This window comes from Lonchura striata, chromosome 2, assembly GCF_050655825.1.
Source record: "Lonchura striata isolate lonStrDom1 chromosome 2, ASM5065582v1, whole genome shotgun sequence".
Taxonomy (NCBI): domain Eukaryota; kingdom Metazoa; phylum Chordata; class Aves; order Passeriformes; family Estrildidae; genus Lonchura; species Lonchura striata.
Window position 1 is genome coordinate 32676526 of NC_140704.1, and position 19754 is coordinate 32696279.

A 19754-nucleotide genomic window follows, 5' to 3' on the forward strand; every position below is an offset into this window, starting at 1 on the left:
TAGCAAAACTTAATGAAACCCAACTTGGTATTCAGAGGAAACGGAGTAGAAAATTTTAAACATGTCAGTATGCATCACATACAGTTTTGAAGATACCTTTTGCTGTTTGACTGCATGTGCCCACCTTATACAACACAGAACTACGTCATTCAGGGTTTCCAGCAGTAACTTGGAAATTGACTTTAAAGTGAAGGTGGCAAACATTCAGAGAGAGCATTTGAAGTGGCAGTTTCCTTAAAAACATGTCGTTCTTAATCCAAGCTGCCCCAAGACCACCAGAAATTTTTCCTGATGTTATTGTGCCTAGATATTCTTATATTGAAATTAGGTTTTCCACTTTTCATTAAGCACTTGCAATCATGATAAATCCTGATAACATAATGTGGAGAAGTAGTCCAGGAGGTAAAACATACAAGACTAAGGGCTGTGTGACTTACTCTATAAAGTTTTTCAGTTCCCTTCAAAAATACAAGTGTCAAGCTGATCTTTTTATTCCTTTTCCAGGGTTCTTGAACGTAGCCTTCCAAGGACTCAAGGAGCGGAACTGTTGAGGGTAATGAATAGGCAATTGTGTAAATCTTGACTGCATTGAATTGAAAGAAAGGTTTAGAATGGAGTCTCTTCACTAGGGGAGTGACACAGATGTATTTTGTGCATTCCTGAAGGTCAAGTAAGCCTTTAACATACCATGTTTTGCCATTTCTTTATTAAAACACAGAACTTTTATGTGGTATTTTTACTATTTAGAAAGATAAGCTGTGTTATTTGGCAAACAAATCTGAAAAAGCCATTTTCTATGCACTACATCACTACTAACATTCCAGCTGTGTTTTGGAAATTTTCTTTGTGGGTAGAGCTTTAGCTGTGTCCTTAAAATAAGCAAGAACTGTGTCATATGACAAAGGTAGTGAAGTAAACTTTTTTGTTTTGTTTTTCTGTTACAAGTCACCCTGAACTAGAACATTAATTTAGTGAATTGGTTTTACTGCTTCCTAATAAGTTTGTTTGGGCAGAAATAGAGGTGTGTGCATGAGAGAGATTAGTTTAGTGGAAGTGGAAGCATTAGAGTTTAGGGATGAACTTCAAGCAAAAGTTTCGGAAAATGTTCTAGGTGATCATGTAAAATTGAAAACTGAGGTCCTGGGACAGAGATAATTTCATTCAAATGTTACAAATTTTGCATATTGACTCCTGTTTTCAGATTTGCTCCTGCCCTAAATTTTTTGTCTTCAGGCTGGGATGGGATGCAGTAGAAAATTGAGTGAAATTAAGTGTCCACTTCCCTATGGAAGCATTTTATGGTTGGTCTTTTCCTTTTAATAGAAAAATGGTATAGATATAATAATAGTGTAATTAAATATATTTTTTATTTTTTATTAAAGAATATGTTGACATAGTCTAAATATTTTCTAAAGTGCTTTAACTTATTTTGTGCTCCAAAACGCTGTCTTGCATTTCCGTTTTCTGCATATAATTTTATTGAGCGATTTTCAAATGCTTGTGTAGCATCTATAGTGGAACCTTAAAAATATTTTTACACCTGCACTTATACAGCTCTAATTTAAATACTCCAGTGTATTAGTTTGGAAGGGATAATTCAATAAATACTTCACAGTAGTAGAGGCCTGAAACAGTGCATGCATGAAATGTTAACATATGGGTGTGACTGGTAAAAGGGCAGTGGTGCAGTTTTTTAAGTGGCTGCGTCATAATGGAGAATCAGATTTTGAAAGTGCTGAGTTTGGGTGCTTTCATTTAAAAAAGCATTCTGCTGTTGTTACAAAGTAACTCTGAAAATGTATTATGACACAGCTTGATATCAAAACTCTTCATTATAAAATTCGTATTTGTTAGAATTCCTCAGTGTCTCCTACGCTTGAAGCTGTAAAAGGAAGTAGTGTTAAAAGCAACAGTAGTATCTGAATGATATGTGGTTTCTGGTGCATTTCCTTGTGTAAGTATTTTCACTAAAGCAAAAGTGGATCAAAAACAAAGTGCCAAAAATTAATTTGAAACTTAGAGTAACAGCAGTGAGACAAAATATATATGTAGTATTTTCACTGAAGAAAGAGGACATTTTGTTCAGTTACAGTTTTTAATTTTGAAGGAGAGTGATGTTTAAAGTGTACTTTTGTACTGTTTTGTGACAGATCAGTAGATTGAGCTGACAGTATGATGGAGCTGACAGTATGATGTAACTGTAAGAAGGTCAAAATAGATCTCATTATCTCTCCCTATCACTAGAGAGGGAAGTATGAATGGTGTTGTGCAAGGCACTCATGAGACTCTCATCTGATACATTTTCCACACTTCTGACTGTCTGTATTGAAAAAAGGTGCAGACTGGAAGAGGTACAGGGCAGTTATGGCAGGCTTGCTTCTTTCCCAGTTGATATAGGAGGGGTGAAATCTTCTGAAGGACATAAAATTACCATCTTTATGTTACAGTAATGAAAACTGAGACATTGTTTTCTAGATGTAAAAAAAAAAAAAAAAAAAAAGGGATTAAGAATAGGGAGCAGAAAGAATTGTTTAATCTGGAGTTTCTATTAACCAAGACTAAGGAAATACCCTGATATCTGAAGACTGGATGGTTTCTAATGATATCCTGCTGATAGTCTGTTGAGTGATCAGGTGCCTTCAGACACAAGGATGCAGACACCCCTGGGATGCAAACTGCAGTGAAACCAACATCATCTCTGGTAATAAGATTCATCACAGATCTCTGGAGGTGCAGTGTTGTTTACTTTGTTACACAGTGGAATATCTAATTTTGTTTATTTAAAGTACCTTGTCTTTTTTGTAGATGTGCACAAAGTACACTACAGAACAGCTCTGTAGCTAATGTTCTGAACCATTTCATTTACACTGACAGTAGAGTACATTACAAGCCTTGTGAATTTTAGCTTTCTTTGAAAAAATCCAGCGTTCCTGGATCAAAGTGCAAATTGTTGGAAAAAGATGCTGATGGCCGAGCTTGGGCCACTTGCTGCTGGGGTGCCTGGTCTCAGAAGGGGAGTGCAACATGCAGCTTGCCTTATCCACTATGACATGTTGACTGGAGGCCAGCAACAAGAGGAAAGCATGTCCTTGGTGTGGAAGTCTGCTGTCCCTTTGGAAGGATGTTCATTATTTTCTCTTCAGGTCTAATTTTTTTACTTGTGTGAAGAAGAGTTCTAATTGAGGAGGAAATCTTAATTGATTTCCAGCTGCCCTTAGGCTGAATTTGTGAATGGGATAAAATGATAGATGGTTCTGCATGGCTTCCCCTCAAGTGTTTCACCAAGAAAAGTGGTACAGTAAACTGATTCTTACATTTGTTTGGGTTTGTTTGTTTGTTTGTTACACATGACTTCTTCCTTGCTATATAACTGTCATCTTTACTTATGTTAGCATTTTTTCAATCCTGCTTTCTTCAGGCTCTGTAGTACTGAAACAGATAAATAATACTGACTGCTGTGGCAGAAATGCAGATACAAAGCTTTTGATTCATTTGGAAGAGTGCACATTAGAGAAAGCAATACTTCAAAAGCTGTACTTAGGTTGCTGTATCTCTTTTGCTGGCATTTTAGACTTCATAAAAACTGGCATTAATTACTAGAGGTTCTGCAGAAAATGCAAGTTTCTTCATCCAGCTATTTGCAAAGTACCAGGGAGAATGATGGATGTGTGCAATAAGCTCAGCCTGTTGTACAACTTGAGTGGAGTGCAGGATACATTCTGAAACTTTGTTGAATTTCTCCTATAACTTTTGAGTACAAAGTAGTATCTTAGACTGCCTATCCACTGAATGTTTTGCCTTCTTTTAAAAATCTGTTCAAATGTATTTTCCAGTACCTGAACTACTAAGGTAGTTCAAGAACTAACCAAAATTGAAATTTCCCCTGGGGCATGTCCTAATAATAATTTAAAGTACAGTAGTCTTTACGTGACATCAATCTATGCTTTCCTAATATCCGTAGATAAAAAGTAAAAACAGAAAAAAAAATTATAATTCAGCCTTTTAAAAAATTTCTAGTTGATTTGCTTGTACATGTTCTGGTTTGTGTTGTATGGTGCTTGAAGATTTTTTTTCTGTATTCTTGTGTGTTGTGTGCATGTGTGTCCTTCCTCAGGCAATAATTTCTGTGCCTGAAGCTTGCATCATTATACCTCTAATTAAAAAAGGTCAGAAAACTTAGAAATACCTAACACTTATATAGGCTTATCTTCAAAGCATCAAGCTTAGTTAGTGAGCATTAAATTAATTGCCTTTGTAGAAGTTAATTGCCTTTGTACATTATGAATTATATTTCTTGGCAATCTTTTAAGAAAGAGAAGTCTGACATAATTTCCTTAAAACTACATTTTAGTGTATCTGTCCTCAATATCTTGTTGTTGATCATGATATATGTATTTAAATAACACTTAAGCTTTTAATTCTGCTGGTTTTAGTGTTTGATGTTTTGTTCCCTTTTTATCTTTGCTGAGATTACTTTTAAATAGTGCTTTTATTTTTTCCAAAAGATGCAGCTGTGAAGTCCATCTGTTCATCAGAAAATTTGTACTTCGTTTTTTTTTAGACAATCTTCGCAGCTGAAAGAAGTATGTCTGTAGTGTTCAAGCTGGGAAAAGGTTGTTGGCTCTTCCCTATAGCTTTTGTGACCTTCACAGTCATGAAAAATGGGCATGAAATACATAGTTGAGCCAGGTTTGATAAGAGTAGGGACTGCTTGAGCTTCTATTTATAGATACGTTAAAATAGCTCCATCTAGGCTTGCCAGTAGACTTGGAGAAAATGAAGTAAAAAAAATTAATAAACTTTTCTAAGCACTTAAGTTACATCTTTTCAATGTGCAGAAATTCAGTGGGCAGAATTTGAATATCCAGAGGAACATTCATTCTTATCAATTAGACTTTTCCTTCTTTAAAAATTCTTTACCATATGTGATTCTGCAGTCAGTAAAGTGTTCATGCTGCAAACAACAGCCTTCTTCATTAATCAATCTTACTGTCTTTTTAGACAAGGTCTGCTGTGTTTGCTGCCTGAGGAAGGGGTCCTGTTTAGAAGAGGTGCCTGAGTGATGTGGCAATGGAATGCTGTCCAGGAATGTCTGAGTTATGGTTGGCTGTCCAGGGCAGCCTGCTTGGCAGTGTCTGTCAAATAGAAGGTGCAAGGTGTGTGGGAGGGTGTTTGAAGGCCCGAGTGTCAATGCACCCTGCTGCAGTCAGCAGCGTGTGTGGAGTAGGTGACTGATTTGTAGGGGTGTGTGGGACGGAACTGCAGAGCTCCACTACTCCTGGAGCACTTGCTGAGTGATCCTGTTCAGTGCATGCAGCTGCTGGCTGTGAAAACTTAGCAAACATAATGCTGTATGTGCTCACTGCATAGTGCTTCCCCAGAGACTTTTATCTGAAATTATGGCTTCTGAAACTTACTCTAGCAGTAGTGAGACAGTTTGGTCAGTCTTTCATATATTCTTGGTCAATAGCCTGTTTGTGCATGAACTTGTGAAATATTCTCAGAATGTTAACTTGTTCATAGGTATTCCATTTCTCTGTCCTAGACTGCCAAAAATGCTATAATTTGTGACTGGGGAGAGAAGTGGCCAAGACAATATAACTTTTTTCTTTTCCTTTACCTTTTAGTTAAGCATAATGATCATTATTTAAAAACCTTAAACACAAATGGGAAAAAGTTACAGAGCTGTTATTGGTTAAGGGCTGGCAAAGTTAAAAGTTGATCTTCTTTTGTCTGAGCTTATTGTGTGTCTTGTGAAACTTCAATATATCCCTCTTGAAAAGGTTTTAAATCACACAAGAAACTATTTGTGAAGTTTATGTATGTGACAAGATTTTAATCTAACTTTCTAGACTTTGTGTGGAGTACCTGCCTCTCTAGTAGTCCTTGAGGTATTTATTATAACTTTCTATCCAGATGAGTAGGCCATGTGGAAATAAATATGCATGTTTATTTAAATATATTATACATAATTTTCTTTTCATTCCTGTTATTTTGTAAGCTTGGAGACTAATAAAATGAAGCTGAGCTAAAAAAAATTGTGCAAGATATTCAATCTGAAAAGCTTTAATTTTCCCCAGTGAGTGACACATTTTTCTTCTGTCTGCAAATCTGGAAAATTTATTTAAATGTATGCTTCCTCATTCCTCTACATAGAATTAATGTAGACAAGAATTAGGTACTGAAAGAAAGAATAAAAATCAAATTTCATAGAAGAATTACAGTTGAGATCTTGGTGAAAACCTGCCTTTTTCTTACAATTACAAGAAGAAAGGAGTTATCAGGGTATCTTTTATGTCTGTTTGATGTGAACTTACTATTGTAAGGTACAATGTGTAGATTAAACCTTTGAAACATCCTTTGGTTGTCTGGAGAACTCTGTGGAAATTAGGAGGATTTAATTCTGGTTAGTAAATTTTGCACTAGGAAATGGGATTTCTGTATTCCCATGCCTCAGGATGCATGCTGTTTGCCATGGAGATCAATTAACATCTCTTTGCCCCTTTTTCCTTTTTGAAATGGGGTTCAAATGACAAACTGGTTTCCCTGAATGTGGGGTCATATGTACAGGAGGAATAAATTGTTCAGTGCATGTACACAGCAGACCAGTGTGTTCCTGCTGAGTCTTGCTTGAGGCTTTTAACTTGCTGCAGTTATGAAGATGTTCTTTGAAAATTGACTGTGGAAATGAATTCTATGTGTATTCCCTGTCACGAAAGCCGGAGGCTGGAGTTGTAATCTCATTTTCTCTTAGGAGTCCCAGCTCAAACTCAGTTCTGTTGCCACCCTTTCCTAAGAATCCCTCTATTTCAGCACCTCGCCTCAACTGTGAGTCTGTTTCTGATACCTGCTTCCTCCTGGTGTGTCTGGAGGCTGTTGTCAGTGGGTTTCTTGTAATATGTGTGTGTTCCTTGGTGGTTTTGTTAACCATTGTAGTCAGCAATGCCTGTCTCAAGGTGTCCTCACAAAAACAAATCCTTATGTGTTGTGATGAGAGTTTAAAGTTTTCCCCAGATGGGTCATTGAATATACAAACAGACTTGTCTTCAGAGAGAGGGAGGTGAATGGTAGAACTTTCAAAGTCAGTGTATTCTTATTATTTTCCTGTAAAAGATGGGACAAGAGAGGGAAGAGAGACCCAATTAGTTTTCCACTGAAGGAAAAGCACACAGTTCCTCTTTACTGTACACCAAAGTACCCAATAATAAGAAGCACTTCTGACAACCTGGTTTATGCAGTTTGTTCATGTAGTCCTTAGTTCTTCAGTATACCTGACTTGAATATACGTTCTACAGGGTTTTCCACCCCCCAGTGAGTAACTTCTATCAACACTTCAAGGGCAGATGCACCACAAAAGAGATGTGTGGCTCAAAAGGCAATTATTGATAGGATATTTAGATTTGGTAGTCTCAAAACTCCTCAGTTCCATCTGTTTCTTGCTTGGTAGGAGCTGATCTTTTAAGTAAAACTTTCCTACATAAGTGCTTTCATCTTGAGTTTTCATTCCTGCTGCTCAGGAATAAGATAAGATGCTTTTTTAAAAGTGATCAGGTGGCTTTACCCCAGAAAGAAAAAAGTGAAATTGTTTAAATGAGTGCTACTTGAAATTCCATGTGAATCTACATTGTTCTGAAAGATCATTGTAATTAAGCCTGGAAACAAAGTATCTCCTGTTGTTTGTTGTCTAATAGAATATTAGAAATAAGTAAATGAGAGCCTCTTAAATAGATACAGAAGAAGAGGTTCCATAATACATTTCCTAAAGTGTCTTCCCCTCCTCCCACCTCTGCCCTTAGTCTTTAGATAAATCAAATTTTTTGAAAGTACATGTATGAATATCTAAGGCATATGTAGTCAGTATATTGCTTAGACTTTCAAAGTTATTTTCATAGGTGAACAAAAAGCAGCTTTTCAGATTAGACAGGAACTATATTTGAAAATGGCCCATGACTTGTATAATACACGTACATTACTTGTATAATACACATAGATTAAAATGCTTTGCCTAGTCTATAAGAAAAGAATCCATATATTTGTGGTCTGTTCTTTTTAAATAAACCAGCAGACATAATTCCTGTTGTAATATGCTCTAGATGATTTTTTTTGGCAAATAACATTTTATAATGTTCTGAATTTTTTGCCAGGTGAGTGTAAAGCAGTGAAACATGGTGGAGCATATAAATGTTCCTCTGCCTACCATGTGCTAGGTAACAGGTGCAAAGACTGTTGAAGCTTTAACCTTTCTCTCATGCTAAAATTTTTTGCTTAACATTGTAACTGATTAAAATAAAGGGTTACTTAAAGATATTATTTTTTATTCAAGTACTTAGAAAGATCTTCCCTTTAAGATGGGGAACTATCTACACTGAGACAATATTGAGCCTCATACTGTGTTCAAACACAAACAATACAGCATGATTAAAAGTGCCTTATCCTGCCTTTTTGGTTTGCTTTCTAATACTGAGACAACACTATTTATAGCTAAGAAAACTCTTGCCATGATGGTTGTGCCATGAGAGAAAGCAGACAACACATAACTGTAGGAAGCTGTTTCTGAGAACAGCTGGTTTTGGTTTTGATGACCTGGAGTGCAAGTCTGCCTTTGTGAATTTTTTTTTAACTCTTCATGTTGATAAAGCTGTTGGTTGCTGTTTTCTAGGAATGCTCAAATATACTTAAGTATTTCTGATGCTAGATGTTTGTGAAACCTTTATTGAATAAAATATTAATTTGAAAATACCCTGATTACTTCCATGAAAACATTCTTCTAAAGCTTAACATTGCTGTTAACATTTTCTTTTTGATGATAAAGTTTTTATGTAGGGACTGTATTTTTTAATTTGATTTAAGGCAGAATTCGGAAAGGCTTAAGTAAGAAACAGGATAATGTCGTGGAGATAATATGAAGAATGTGTTTATTATAGAAGTTTTTGTCACCATCAAGTTCTGGAATTGCAGCTAGTAGTTGAGGTGCATATTTTGACTTCAAGGAAGCTTTGCATTTTCCCTGATTATTTGTAGGAGAAAAAGTGCTAACCTGAAATCTCCTAGAAAGAATTTACATAGTTGTTAAAAATATAAAGAAAGCTTATTATTCTAACACTTGCATTATTATGCAGCACCTATGACGTAAATTGGCCAGAAACATCTGCCCACTTCTGCAGATAGTACAGCTTGCGTGACTGCATTAAAAGTCATGAGTCTGAAACTGGAAATTGAAATGTGAGGAAGGCAGTTCCATCTGCAGCTGAACTAGTCAGGATGTAGGATATACCTAGTCTGGGGAAGTTGTGGACTGTTTGCATGGTAATTTTGTGACTATGTAATGTGTGGTTGCTGACAGGACTTTGTTACAAAGTAGAAATAATGCTGCTTCAAAATCTGAAAACAAAGTGTTATTTTCCCTCCTACTCATGGTTTCACAGAAAATTCACTTTTTTTGAAGAAAAAGTGTGGTTAAAACATTTAACATAACACAGGTCTTTTGACATGCTCTACTGTTGTTAAAATGTCACACGTGAGTTGATTTGCTTGTTGATAAGTCAGTTCCACTTAACAGAAAGAATAGCCAGAAATTTTTTTCTTCAGATGGAATTTTCTAGGAAGAATTGGAATCAGAAAGTAGGTGTTGAGAAATGCAGTTTGTTCTGTTACTGTGCAGTTTCATAATAGCTTTCATTATAAAGCAATGAGGAAATTTAAGGGTAAATTCCTGTGTGGGAGAAGGGGCATATAGGCTTTTCTAATTCTCTTGATATTTACTACTCTGCAACATGCAGAGCTTTGCAGAACACAGTGGTTATTCCAAGGCTTCTGAGCTTGTTGAGGATCTCAGTAGGAGATTTTGTTAGTACACCTGTGTGTGTGTCTATTTGAGCATGTATGTATAGCTTGGCTGGAGTTTAGAAGAATAAAGGTAAGAACAAGAACAAATTTTTTTAACTCACCTCCATGACTTCAGGGGACCAGACAGCTGGAATGGTGTTATTTTCTGACATTTCTTTGGGCACCATTGTTCTCTCAGCAAGTCTGAGGGTAGCGGGCAGGCACGATGCATTTCTCATTGTAGGGTGTACTTCCCATTGCGATGTGTTACGGGACCAGGCCGGTGTTAGCATCTGCACCGTGTGCACTTAGTGCCAGAGTGCAGTGGGTGAAGGACTGCTGGGGTGGACACAAAGTGTTCCCACAGTAAGAGCTGCCTTGGAAGCAAATTTTTTGGTTTAAAAAAATTGGTTTGGAACTACGTGTTCATTTTTACAATAGTGAATCTGCTGCTACAAGCATTGTAAAACTTGGGGGTTGCTGGAAATACATGAAATAAAAAGAGTACTGAATGAGTTGCTTTTATTGTATTTGGAAGATTACGCATACCTTATACACAGTTTATACTTGTTTGTTTTTTCAATCCTTAGTAGCAAATCTTGGAAGGAATGTGCTGGGCCTGGATTCAATTGGATGCAACCTTTATTTAATTTTTCAAACACACACACAAAAAAAAGTTATTTTTCTGTTCTGTCCCCTTGCTCTCAGTAGATGCATTTGACTGCTTAACATCTTTAATGTTGTGGTGTTTCCCAGAGGTTTTGCTTCTTATGGAAGCCTGTTTTGGTCAGTATTTACCTTTTGTTTTTGTTTTGTCAGCAGCCATGCAGCAGGTCTTAGACAACCTTACTGATCTGCCGACATCGACAGGAGCTGAAGAAATAGACCTGATTTTTCTTAAAGGAATTATGGAAAACCCTATCGTAAGATCACTTGCTAAGGTATTTACATTTGCTGCTTTGAGTAGAATCTGGAAATGTTTTAACTCTTACATTATTGTGTGAACATTGAGTGTGAATTTAGGTATCCACAACATGTTGGTTCATCCTATTAAAAGACTTGAAGGCCAACTTGAAGGTGAAGAGTTGGTGTAATTTCTGTGCATGCTGGTTAATAGTTATATAGAAGAATCTAGAGGAAGATGAAAAATTCAGAGACTACAGAAATAATGTGGTTACATTATTTATGAAGAAAAGAATCATAATATTTGAAATTAGAAGCAGTTGATTTTAATGTAGTCTTGTAACCACTGCTGTGTGCATAACTCATATGCCTTCTGACTTTTAGTGGTTTTGCCAGAGATGAAAAGTGAGAGCAGTCACCTTCATTATCTGATGGCATAAAAATGTTTTCATCTTTAGCTCAAAACTACTTTCTGATATGCCAGGAAAATATTCTCTCCATGCCTTTTCCTGGATCTCAGACTAATGATTTTATCTTTGATTCTCAGGTCTCTAAAACATGGATTATTCCAAGTTTTTGTTCATGGATTATGAAAATCTTTTTTATATGGGTGGTAGCTATCAATTATAAATATGTAAGGCTATATTTGCAAAAAAATCTTTAATTAAAATGTAGCTTGTTGTTGGAGAAGATGAAACAGGAAAGCCTTTTGATTAACTTGTCTTACCAGCAGGAAATGCAGTCATATACTATACATCACTTACATGCGTTCTTCATCTTACTTCATAAAAATAAGCTCCTTCCATGAGGAAAACTCAGTTAACTTAAATAGAGCTGTGTCTTTAATAGGAATAGACATCTGAAAGCAGTGCCCTCTAGGCAGGTACGAAATGCTCTGTAAAGCTAAAGGATTGTTGTCCAGGGATTTTGTTCAGTATAAAAATCTGGAAAGTTTCTCCTGAATTCATAAAATAAATGACTTCTGTTTAGCTGTTCTAAAAATTGGTTTTAAGTTGAAGACATGGCACAGTAATAAACTTAGAAGTAATGGAAGTGTCTTATCTACTGGTGAGATGACTGCAGAGAGAGATTTGTGTATTAAATTTACTGGAGTAAGTAAAAGCATTTTCTTACTGACGATGGAAACAACTTTTAAGTATCTGCTGCATAAGTCATCTTTTAACACTTATGAAGAAAACGTTAACTGCAAAGCCTTTTTTTTCTTATAAAGAATTTTGATTTAATGGCCAGTAACAATTAGGTTGAATTTAATGACTAGCAGATGTAAAAAAAAGTGTTTGTAGTGGAAACAGATTCTTAACTGTACACATGCTTTATCTAGAATGCTTAAAGGTTTTAATTGTGTTCACATGGTGTGACTGCACTCATATTTTCTTTGTAATTATTTTGGAAAAATCCTCAGTCTTAACAAGCAGTGCTAAATAAGGATAAGATCAAAACACATTTGGTGAAGCGTATGTAATTCACATATTTGTCCCTAAAAATACATAAACTTGCTTTTCTAATAGAGGAGCTGGTTTTCAGTTTTTAGTTATCTCAGTTCTCTTAGGTGGTTACATTATTTAAGCAGAATCATTTCAAAGCAGGCCAGAAATGCAAAAGCTTTTTCATTTTCCTTTATCAGCCAATTAAGACTAATTGTTATGTGAAGTATGCCAAAAAGGACAATATGAAACTTGGGCACATGTGCCACAAGCTATACAAACTTTTTTTCTCTTTTTGGTCCTTAAATAAATGAAGGCAAACAATAAGTATAGTAGTTAGTTTATAGTATTTTGCAGTGCAGTTTGGCTGATCTTTTAAAACTGGGTTACATTCATTTCACACTTTTCCTGTACAGAATAAAGGCAGTAAGGTAGAAATTACAGGTTTTTGGGGGATAGGGTTCTTTCACTGAACCTTTCCAGTTTTCAGTAGGTGGTAGAGGGAAGGAGAACCAGCTGTTATCATTGCAAAATGTTTTTTCCTTTCACTGATGTTTAAAGAATCATAAAATAGTTTTGGTTGGAAGTGGCCTTTAAAGGTCACCTTGTCTAACCCCCTTGCAGTAAGCAGGGACATCTTCAACTAGATCAGGTTGCTCAGGGTCCTGTCCAGCCTAACCTTGATTGTTTCTAGGGATGGAGAGTTTACAACCTTTCTGGGCAATCTATTGCAGTGTTTTACCACACCCATCCTAATCTAGTCTCAATCTACCCTCTTTTAGTTTAAAATCGTTATGCCCTGTCCTGTTGCTAAAGGCCTACTAAAAGTTTGTTCCTGTCTTTCTTGTAAGCCCCCTTTAATATTGAAAAACTGCTATAAGGTCTTCCCAGAGCCTTTTGTTTTCCAGACTTAACCCCAACTCCATATCTTTCTTATGCTGATGCTTGTGTTCAATCCTAACTAGTCTTTAGAATTAATATGCTTTTTGGAAAATAACTGTTGAGCTTGGAACAAGCATGAATTCTCCTCAGTTTTGCTATTGAACTATGGTATCAAAATTCTCTTCTCCTGGATTGTTAACTATTCTTTCAAATCTTGAAACTTTATCTTCTTTCTGCTGTCACACTACTGCTTTTAGCATTGTAGCACAGCCTATGGGAGACCAGGTGAATGCCCAACCCAGGCCAAGGAGACATCTTGGGAGTAATCTATAAGTGTTTAGTCCAGTATTTAGGATGTCAGATTGTTGTATGTAAAAACCTTGCTATTTGAACATTTGGTAGGCATGATATATACTGAATGCACAGAAAGGCTCTATTCAGTATCAGTATTTCTGAAATGTTCTATTGAAATGAAAAAAAAGATTGCAATATCCAAGTCAGGTATTCCTATTTGTTTGTTTGTTCTTTAACTTATTCATACCATTTCATATCCTGTTACTCCTCAACGTATTACAGGATCAGAGATTGCTCACTGATAAAACTTTATTTTCCCCAATATATACATGGCCTTGATTTTGGAGTGAAAGGTGAGGATATTTGTATTTAGATTATATCACTCAGTGGTGGTTTTTTGAAAACAGTGAGTGAGAAAAAAGGTAACCCATATTCTCTAATCTTACAAAGGTTTTGCAGTTGGATTATGTTTAAAAATCACTAGACTTGTTTTTACTCACTGTAAAAGAAGTAAACTTTAAAAGAAGGCTATTGTTTACTGTATGTGTTCTGTACAAAATAGCATTCCCTTATAAAGGAGAATGTGTGTAGGTGCTGAGCTTCCTATAACTTTGTAATCACAGTTGTTTGGTTTGTTTGTGTTGGTTTTGGAGAATGTTTGAAATGCCTTTATGTTAAATTAACCTTTCCAGAGTTTGGCCATCAGGCCTGCAGAAATAGCATTTTATACATATGAAGTACAATTTAATACAAAGATGATTTCAGTAAGCAAAGTTCTGTGCTTTTAGCAAAATTTTATTTTATTGTCTGTTTTAAAGCAGTAATAAGAGAGCAGAAGTGCTCACATAACTTCAAATTATACCTGTGGGAAGTATATATAGATGACTGACTTATACCTATTATGTATTTGTTTTTTATATGCCAAAGTAATTGGTCCTTTGTAAATTTCTTGTTGCTACAGTTGAAAACAACTTTTAATTTAGAATCTAAGTTATTTTTGGCCTCCACTTATTCCCTAATTCTATGATAGAGCACTGTCTGTAATAAATAAATTAAGCATTCAGAGATGCTTCTCTTCCTGCTTAAAGCACCTACCATTCAATGAATTACAGTATCTGCAGAGTTCAGGAAATGATTATGTCTCCAGGAGTAGCTCTAGAAATAGATGAAATGTTATCAGAGAATCACAGGATACTTGAGGCTGCAAGGGACCTCTGGAGGGCAATTTGGTCCAACTCTCCCTACTCAAGCAGAGCCACCCAGAGATGGTTGCCCAGGTCCACATCCAGACAGCTTTTGTGTATCTGCAAGGAGGGGAACTCCCAGTGCTCAGTCACTCTCACGTTGGAAAAAGTGTTTCCTAATGTTCAGACAGAGCTTCCTGAGTTTTATTTTATGCCCACTGCTTGCTGTCCTGTCACCAGTCACCACTGGAAACAGGCTGTCCCTGTCCTGTTTGCATAGTGTACCTTTTATACACATTGATGAGATTCTCCTGAACCTTCTCTTTTCCAGACAGAACAGTCGGAGCTTGATCAGCCTTTCCTCAAATGTGAGGTGCTCCAGACCCTTCTTCATATTTGTGGCCTTTTAGTGAGCTCTTTCTAGAATGTCCAGAGTATTCCAGCTGTAGCCTCACTAGTGCTGAGTAACACTCACTCTTCTAGTAACACTTTTAATGCAGCCCAGGTTACTGCTAGCTGCCTTTGACTCCCAACTTTTCTTTAGCATTTCCTTCAGTTAGGCAGACCTTAGCAGGTAGAATGTGCTGTTTAAAAGATGTTTGACTGGGAGGAGTGTAAGGTAAAAGTTTTTCTTGCAGACTCTGAAAAGATCCATAGTTCCTTTTCTGCCCTTCTTCTAGAAGGTGTACTTGTCCAGGATTCCAAATCAGGAAAGGTCCTGAGGTGCTGTACTGTTGATAGAGCAGTGCTTGGTGTTTGTAGCATAGAAGAGATATGCACTTAACAATCCTCTCTGGTATGTGCTGCTTATAAAGTTTATTGGGTCCTGTAGTTGAGCATGCAAAATCCTTCAGCAGTTAAATTAAGTTATCCTATATATAATTTTTCTGGCTTTTCTGCTGAAGATTGCACTGAGGAATTACTTGAAAAGTTTATAGATTTGAACCACTCAAAACTTACTTACATTATAGCCTCATGTGTTTAATCTCACAGGCTCACGAGCGGCTGGAAGATTCTAAACTCGAGGCTGTCAGTGACAACAACCTGGAGCTGGTGAATGAAATTCTTGAAGACATCAGTCCCTTAGTAAATAAGGATGAAAATGTTGCAGAATTGGTTGGAATACTCAAGGAGCCTCATTTTCAGGTGCCACCTTTTTACTCTATGTTACCAAGTTACTGCATCATTGTCCACATACAGATCTAGGAATAACAGTGAAAGAAAACATGAACTATAACAAAATGTAATATGTTGGATTTTACTCCAAATAAAAGGTAAATCAGAAGCCATGTTAAAAATAAGTATGATTTTATTCTTTGATATAATTTCAAAAACACCTTTACTCACTGTATTAAATTCTACTGAAGTTTCTGTTATAAATCTTGAACAAGCTTTTGCTTCCTGTATATCTGGAGTTTCCAAAAAAATTCCTTGAAGGCTTGCTTCATCCATAACATTTCCAGGTGATCTCAGTTCCTGATCATGAGCATTGTGCATTTCAGTTCAGCTGTTGGCACTTATCCTCATGTGTAAGATATCTTGTTTGCAGAGTGAATGAACATGATTCTTTGATCCAATCTGCACTGCAGCTGAAGCTAAGACTCTGCATCCCTCTCACTGTTGCTCTGCTTAAGTGAAGTGTTGACATATGCTTGTCAGAAGCAGATGTTTTTCCATTTTGCTGTTCCTGTGACTGGCTTCTGTACTTGAAGGTCAAGGTTTGAAAATCCTTCATAGATTCTGGCCTTTCTAGGGTTGAGTGGACTTTGCTACTTCAGTGGACTGCTACTAAGCTAAAGGTATTCTGTAGAAGAACATAAACAACCTTTTGCCATCGTATAAGTGGCTTTCTTTTGGCAGACAGCTGTGAAGTCATTGGCATTTTTGGGATAGATGAGTTTAAACACACTTTTTCCCCAGGTTTTCTGTTACATGTTATACAAACATAGCAGTGAGATATATTGCTGTTTAACATGGATAAATACTGGAAATGCTTTTGGTTGTATTGTATCCTATTGGAAAAGGAATCACTTCAAGAACTTCAGCTTTTGAGTCAATAGCTTTCCTGAGTACTGACAATTCCTGCCTCTCCTGTGTTGGCCTCCCTTGTGCTCTTGGCCAGACAGGCATCATAGCTAAGTGATAAAAAACTATAAAAACTATGATTTGGTGACTTACTGGTGCATAAATCTGCAAATCAGTCTTTGATCCTGTAGAAGAAATTGGTACTTGAAAAGGACTGGATGAGTTTGGAGGAATTGATAGTTAAAATGCACAAGGATTAGAACTGAGGACCAACTGTGCACTGACAGACTTGACAATGATCCATTGTGTTAGAGGAAATAAAGCTGAAAGTCAAAGAGGATGATGAATCAAAAGATGAAAAGGGCATAACTATTGAAGTGCTGCACTTTGAAAGGCTTGGTAGCAATGATCTCTGGAGAGAGATGGCAAAGGCCAGAGACAAGCTTGGGTAATGGATTTTTAGGGTGGAAGCTGGAGATGACCTGTAGGAGACAGATTTATTAAGAATTTTTGGGTGATTAAGAATCAAATAAGAACTACTGGGTGAATAGCCAACACTAAGGCAAACCCAGCATTTATTCCTGTTCAGTGGCCAGATCTGCACAGAGGCAGAACGTGATGTTGGTATCAGATACTTCATCAGTTCAGACTTAAACAACTGAAACACGTACTGTAAAAGTTCCAAAATAGCTGGTGAACTAGAATGTCAGTATTTATGCTCTTTCTTGTACCTTTTTTGTTGCTTGATATATAAAGAGCAGACATGAAACTGCTTATATGCTATCTTTACAGTATTGCTCAGATTGCTTCCTAATTGCATGTTAAAGGTCCATTTAGCAAACACCCCTTCTCTTTTCTTTGCCTGTCCCAGACGTAGGTGTGTAGTGAAGGCTGTAAGGCTAGAACAAGCCAACAATGATACCTTTCAAAGTGTATTGTGAAGATTTAGTGATCTGTTGCTCAGACTTCTGAGTGAGAAGTAGTGTCATCCACCCGTGGCTCTCTTCCATGAGCTTATTCAGTTTTCTCAACTCATGTGAAAATCTGTCATTCACGGCATCCCCGATCTGAGTGGAGACTGTGTTCTTTTGGTTTTGAGACTGTCTCCTGTCAGTTTCACTTGTGTAGGAAGAAAGTGAACAGTTTTTCTTAATCAGCTTTTTCATGTTCCTTGTGGTTTGAGACACCTCATTGTGTCTCTCTGTGTCAAATAAATAAAATGAAGAGAAGCAAAGCTGTATACAGCATGGATTTCTAAAGTGGTGTCATAATTTCCATTGCATTTCCTACTCATGACCTAAAAGTTCCTAGTGTTCGGTTTGCTTATTTAACAGCTGATGAATAGAACAGAAGAGTTCAGTTAGAAGGGACCTACAGTGATCATCCACTCCAGCTGCCTTACCAATTCAGAGCTGATTGAAAATTAAAGCCTGTTATTAAGGGTGTTGTCCAAATGCCTATTAAACACTAACAGACATAGGGCATAAACCACCTCTTTAGGAGCCTATTCCAGTGGTTGACCACCCTGTCAGTAAAGAAAAGGTACCTCTAGGCTCAGGGAGAGTAGAGGTGGATTGCTTATTAGGCTCAGTTTGGTTTTGTATTGTTTACATCTTCTAGATACCATTTCTGAGTCTGTCAGTTATATATTAAGCTAGGATTGTGTTTTTCCTTGCAGTCTGTGTTGAATTTAATTTTCCTTGTTCTCAGTCTATTGCTCATGAGGTGCCTTTGCAGGTTACAGTCAGTTGTTTTAGTCCCTGAGTAGTTAATCAGGATTGGCAAACTGTCATTTCACTTCTCATCCCCATTTCCTAGGTCATTTATCCGACATGTCAGTATATTCGCAGGTGTTGAACTGAGCCCAGATGCCTGTGGAAATCACCTGATGACATGAATTCTGAAAACTAAAAATACTATATTCCTGGTACAAATTCTTCTGTCTTCTAACCAGTGTTTTTTTCCACTTGAAAGCCTTACTGCTTATCCTGTTATAGTTTTATTTTTTTGAAAGACTTCTACCGAAGGGCTGTGGAAATTGTTCAATATTAACAACTCTAACTGCCTTGTTGCCATACTTTTGGTGACTCTTCTGAGGAATCTGACTAGATTTGAGAAGCACAACTCCCTTTATTAAGCACGTTGATGCTTTCCCATGATCCATTTTGTCCAGTCATTCTGGGTTTTATGGAAACTTCTGATTTGTTTACTGTTTTGCAATTTGTTGACTCTTCCTTGGAACCTAGTTTAAATATTCATGTCATGATTATTGCTTATATGCTGCTTCTTTCCCTTTGGGTGAGTCACAGGCATGTAAGAAAAATACAGTGCAACTTTGCTGCAAAACCTGGATTGTACAAAAAGTGTGAAAAGCAAATAGATAGTTAAGATAGTTAAATGCTTCACTGGACAACTGGCCTATTCATCATTCTGTCAGAATTGGAATTCATTGAAAAAAAAAAGTCTGAAGAAGTTTTAATTTGTATTTTAAAAATTTATTTTCTATATGCCTGAGGTACTAATGCTGTGAGGCATTCATTCTCATTTGCAGAAACAATGAGCAGTTTTGGCTGCTGTGTATGGGCAAAAGCACCTATATACTTATTTCTTCTAAGTGTATCTGCTGTGATTCAATTCTGAAGCCAAAAATTAGGGAGAGTTATCAGCCCTTAATTTTTGTTTACCTTCACATTACTGATGTAAAGGCAAACAACAAAATCAGCTGAGGTCAAACTACTATTTATTATTTAACTGATATAATAGTTAAGACCATTCTAGAAGAATTTCTAGGAGAAATTGCAGACCAAAATGTGGATATAGTATCTTTTTTTAAGACTTGGGAAAGCTTATGTCTCCTTCTGCAAAAAGGAAACAGAAAATTACCTAAATACTCAAAAAATAAGTTCTATCATTTCTGCCTCATTTGGTGCAAGCAGGCATATTCCAAATTCTGCATGAAGGGATAGAGGAAAAATACTATGTCAATTGCATTTATAGAAAAAGTAATTTGCATCCTTTCTGCAGTTCAGTAAAAGTGCAAACAACCCAACTTGACTATTTAAAAGTTCCATGGACACTACTGTGTAAGTGGTTTAGAGGCTGACTGTATTTTACAAATGAATGGTTACACTTTATCACAGCCTCACCTTACAGTTGTAACCTGCCTTGGCAAACAAGTATAAAATGTGATATACAA

General features: G+C 36.6%; 1 protein-coding gene across 11 annotated transcripts in view; it reads left to right on the forward strand.

The window, feature by feature from the left end:
* Positions 1–19754, forward strand: part of PALS2 (protein associated with LIN7 2, MAGUK p55 family member) — a 59457-nt gene that overhangs the window by 17157 nt on the left and 22546 nt on the right. For 3 of the 11 annotated variants that reach the window (XM_085573145.1, XM_031503851.3, XM_085573146.1), the window contains 3 exons: positions 505–553; positions 10648–10766; positions 15527–15679. In XM_085573145.1, the coding sequence (XP_085429271.1) occupies positions 10650–10766; positions 15527–15679 (270 nt within the window). In that variant the 5' untranslated portion in view covers positions 505–553; positions 10648–10649. Of the gene's footprint in view, positions 1–504; positions 554–587; positions 9917–10644; positions 10767–15526; positions 15680–19754 lie in introns of those variants that run through there. The other 8 variants (XM_021538229.3, XM_021538234.4, XM_021538230.4 and 5 more) reach the window with 6 other exon arrangements.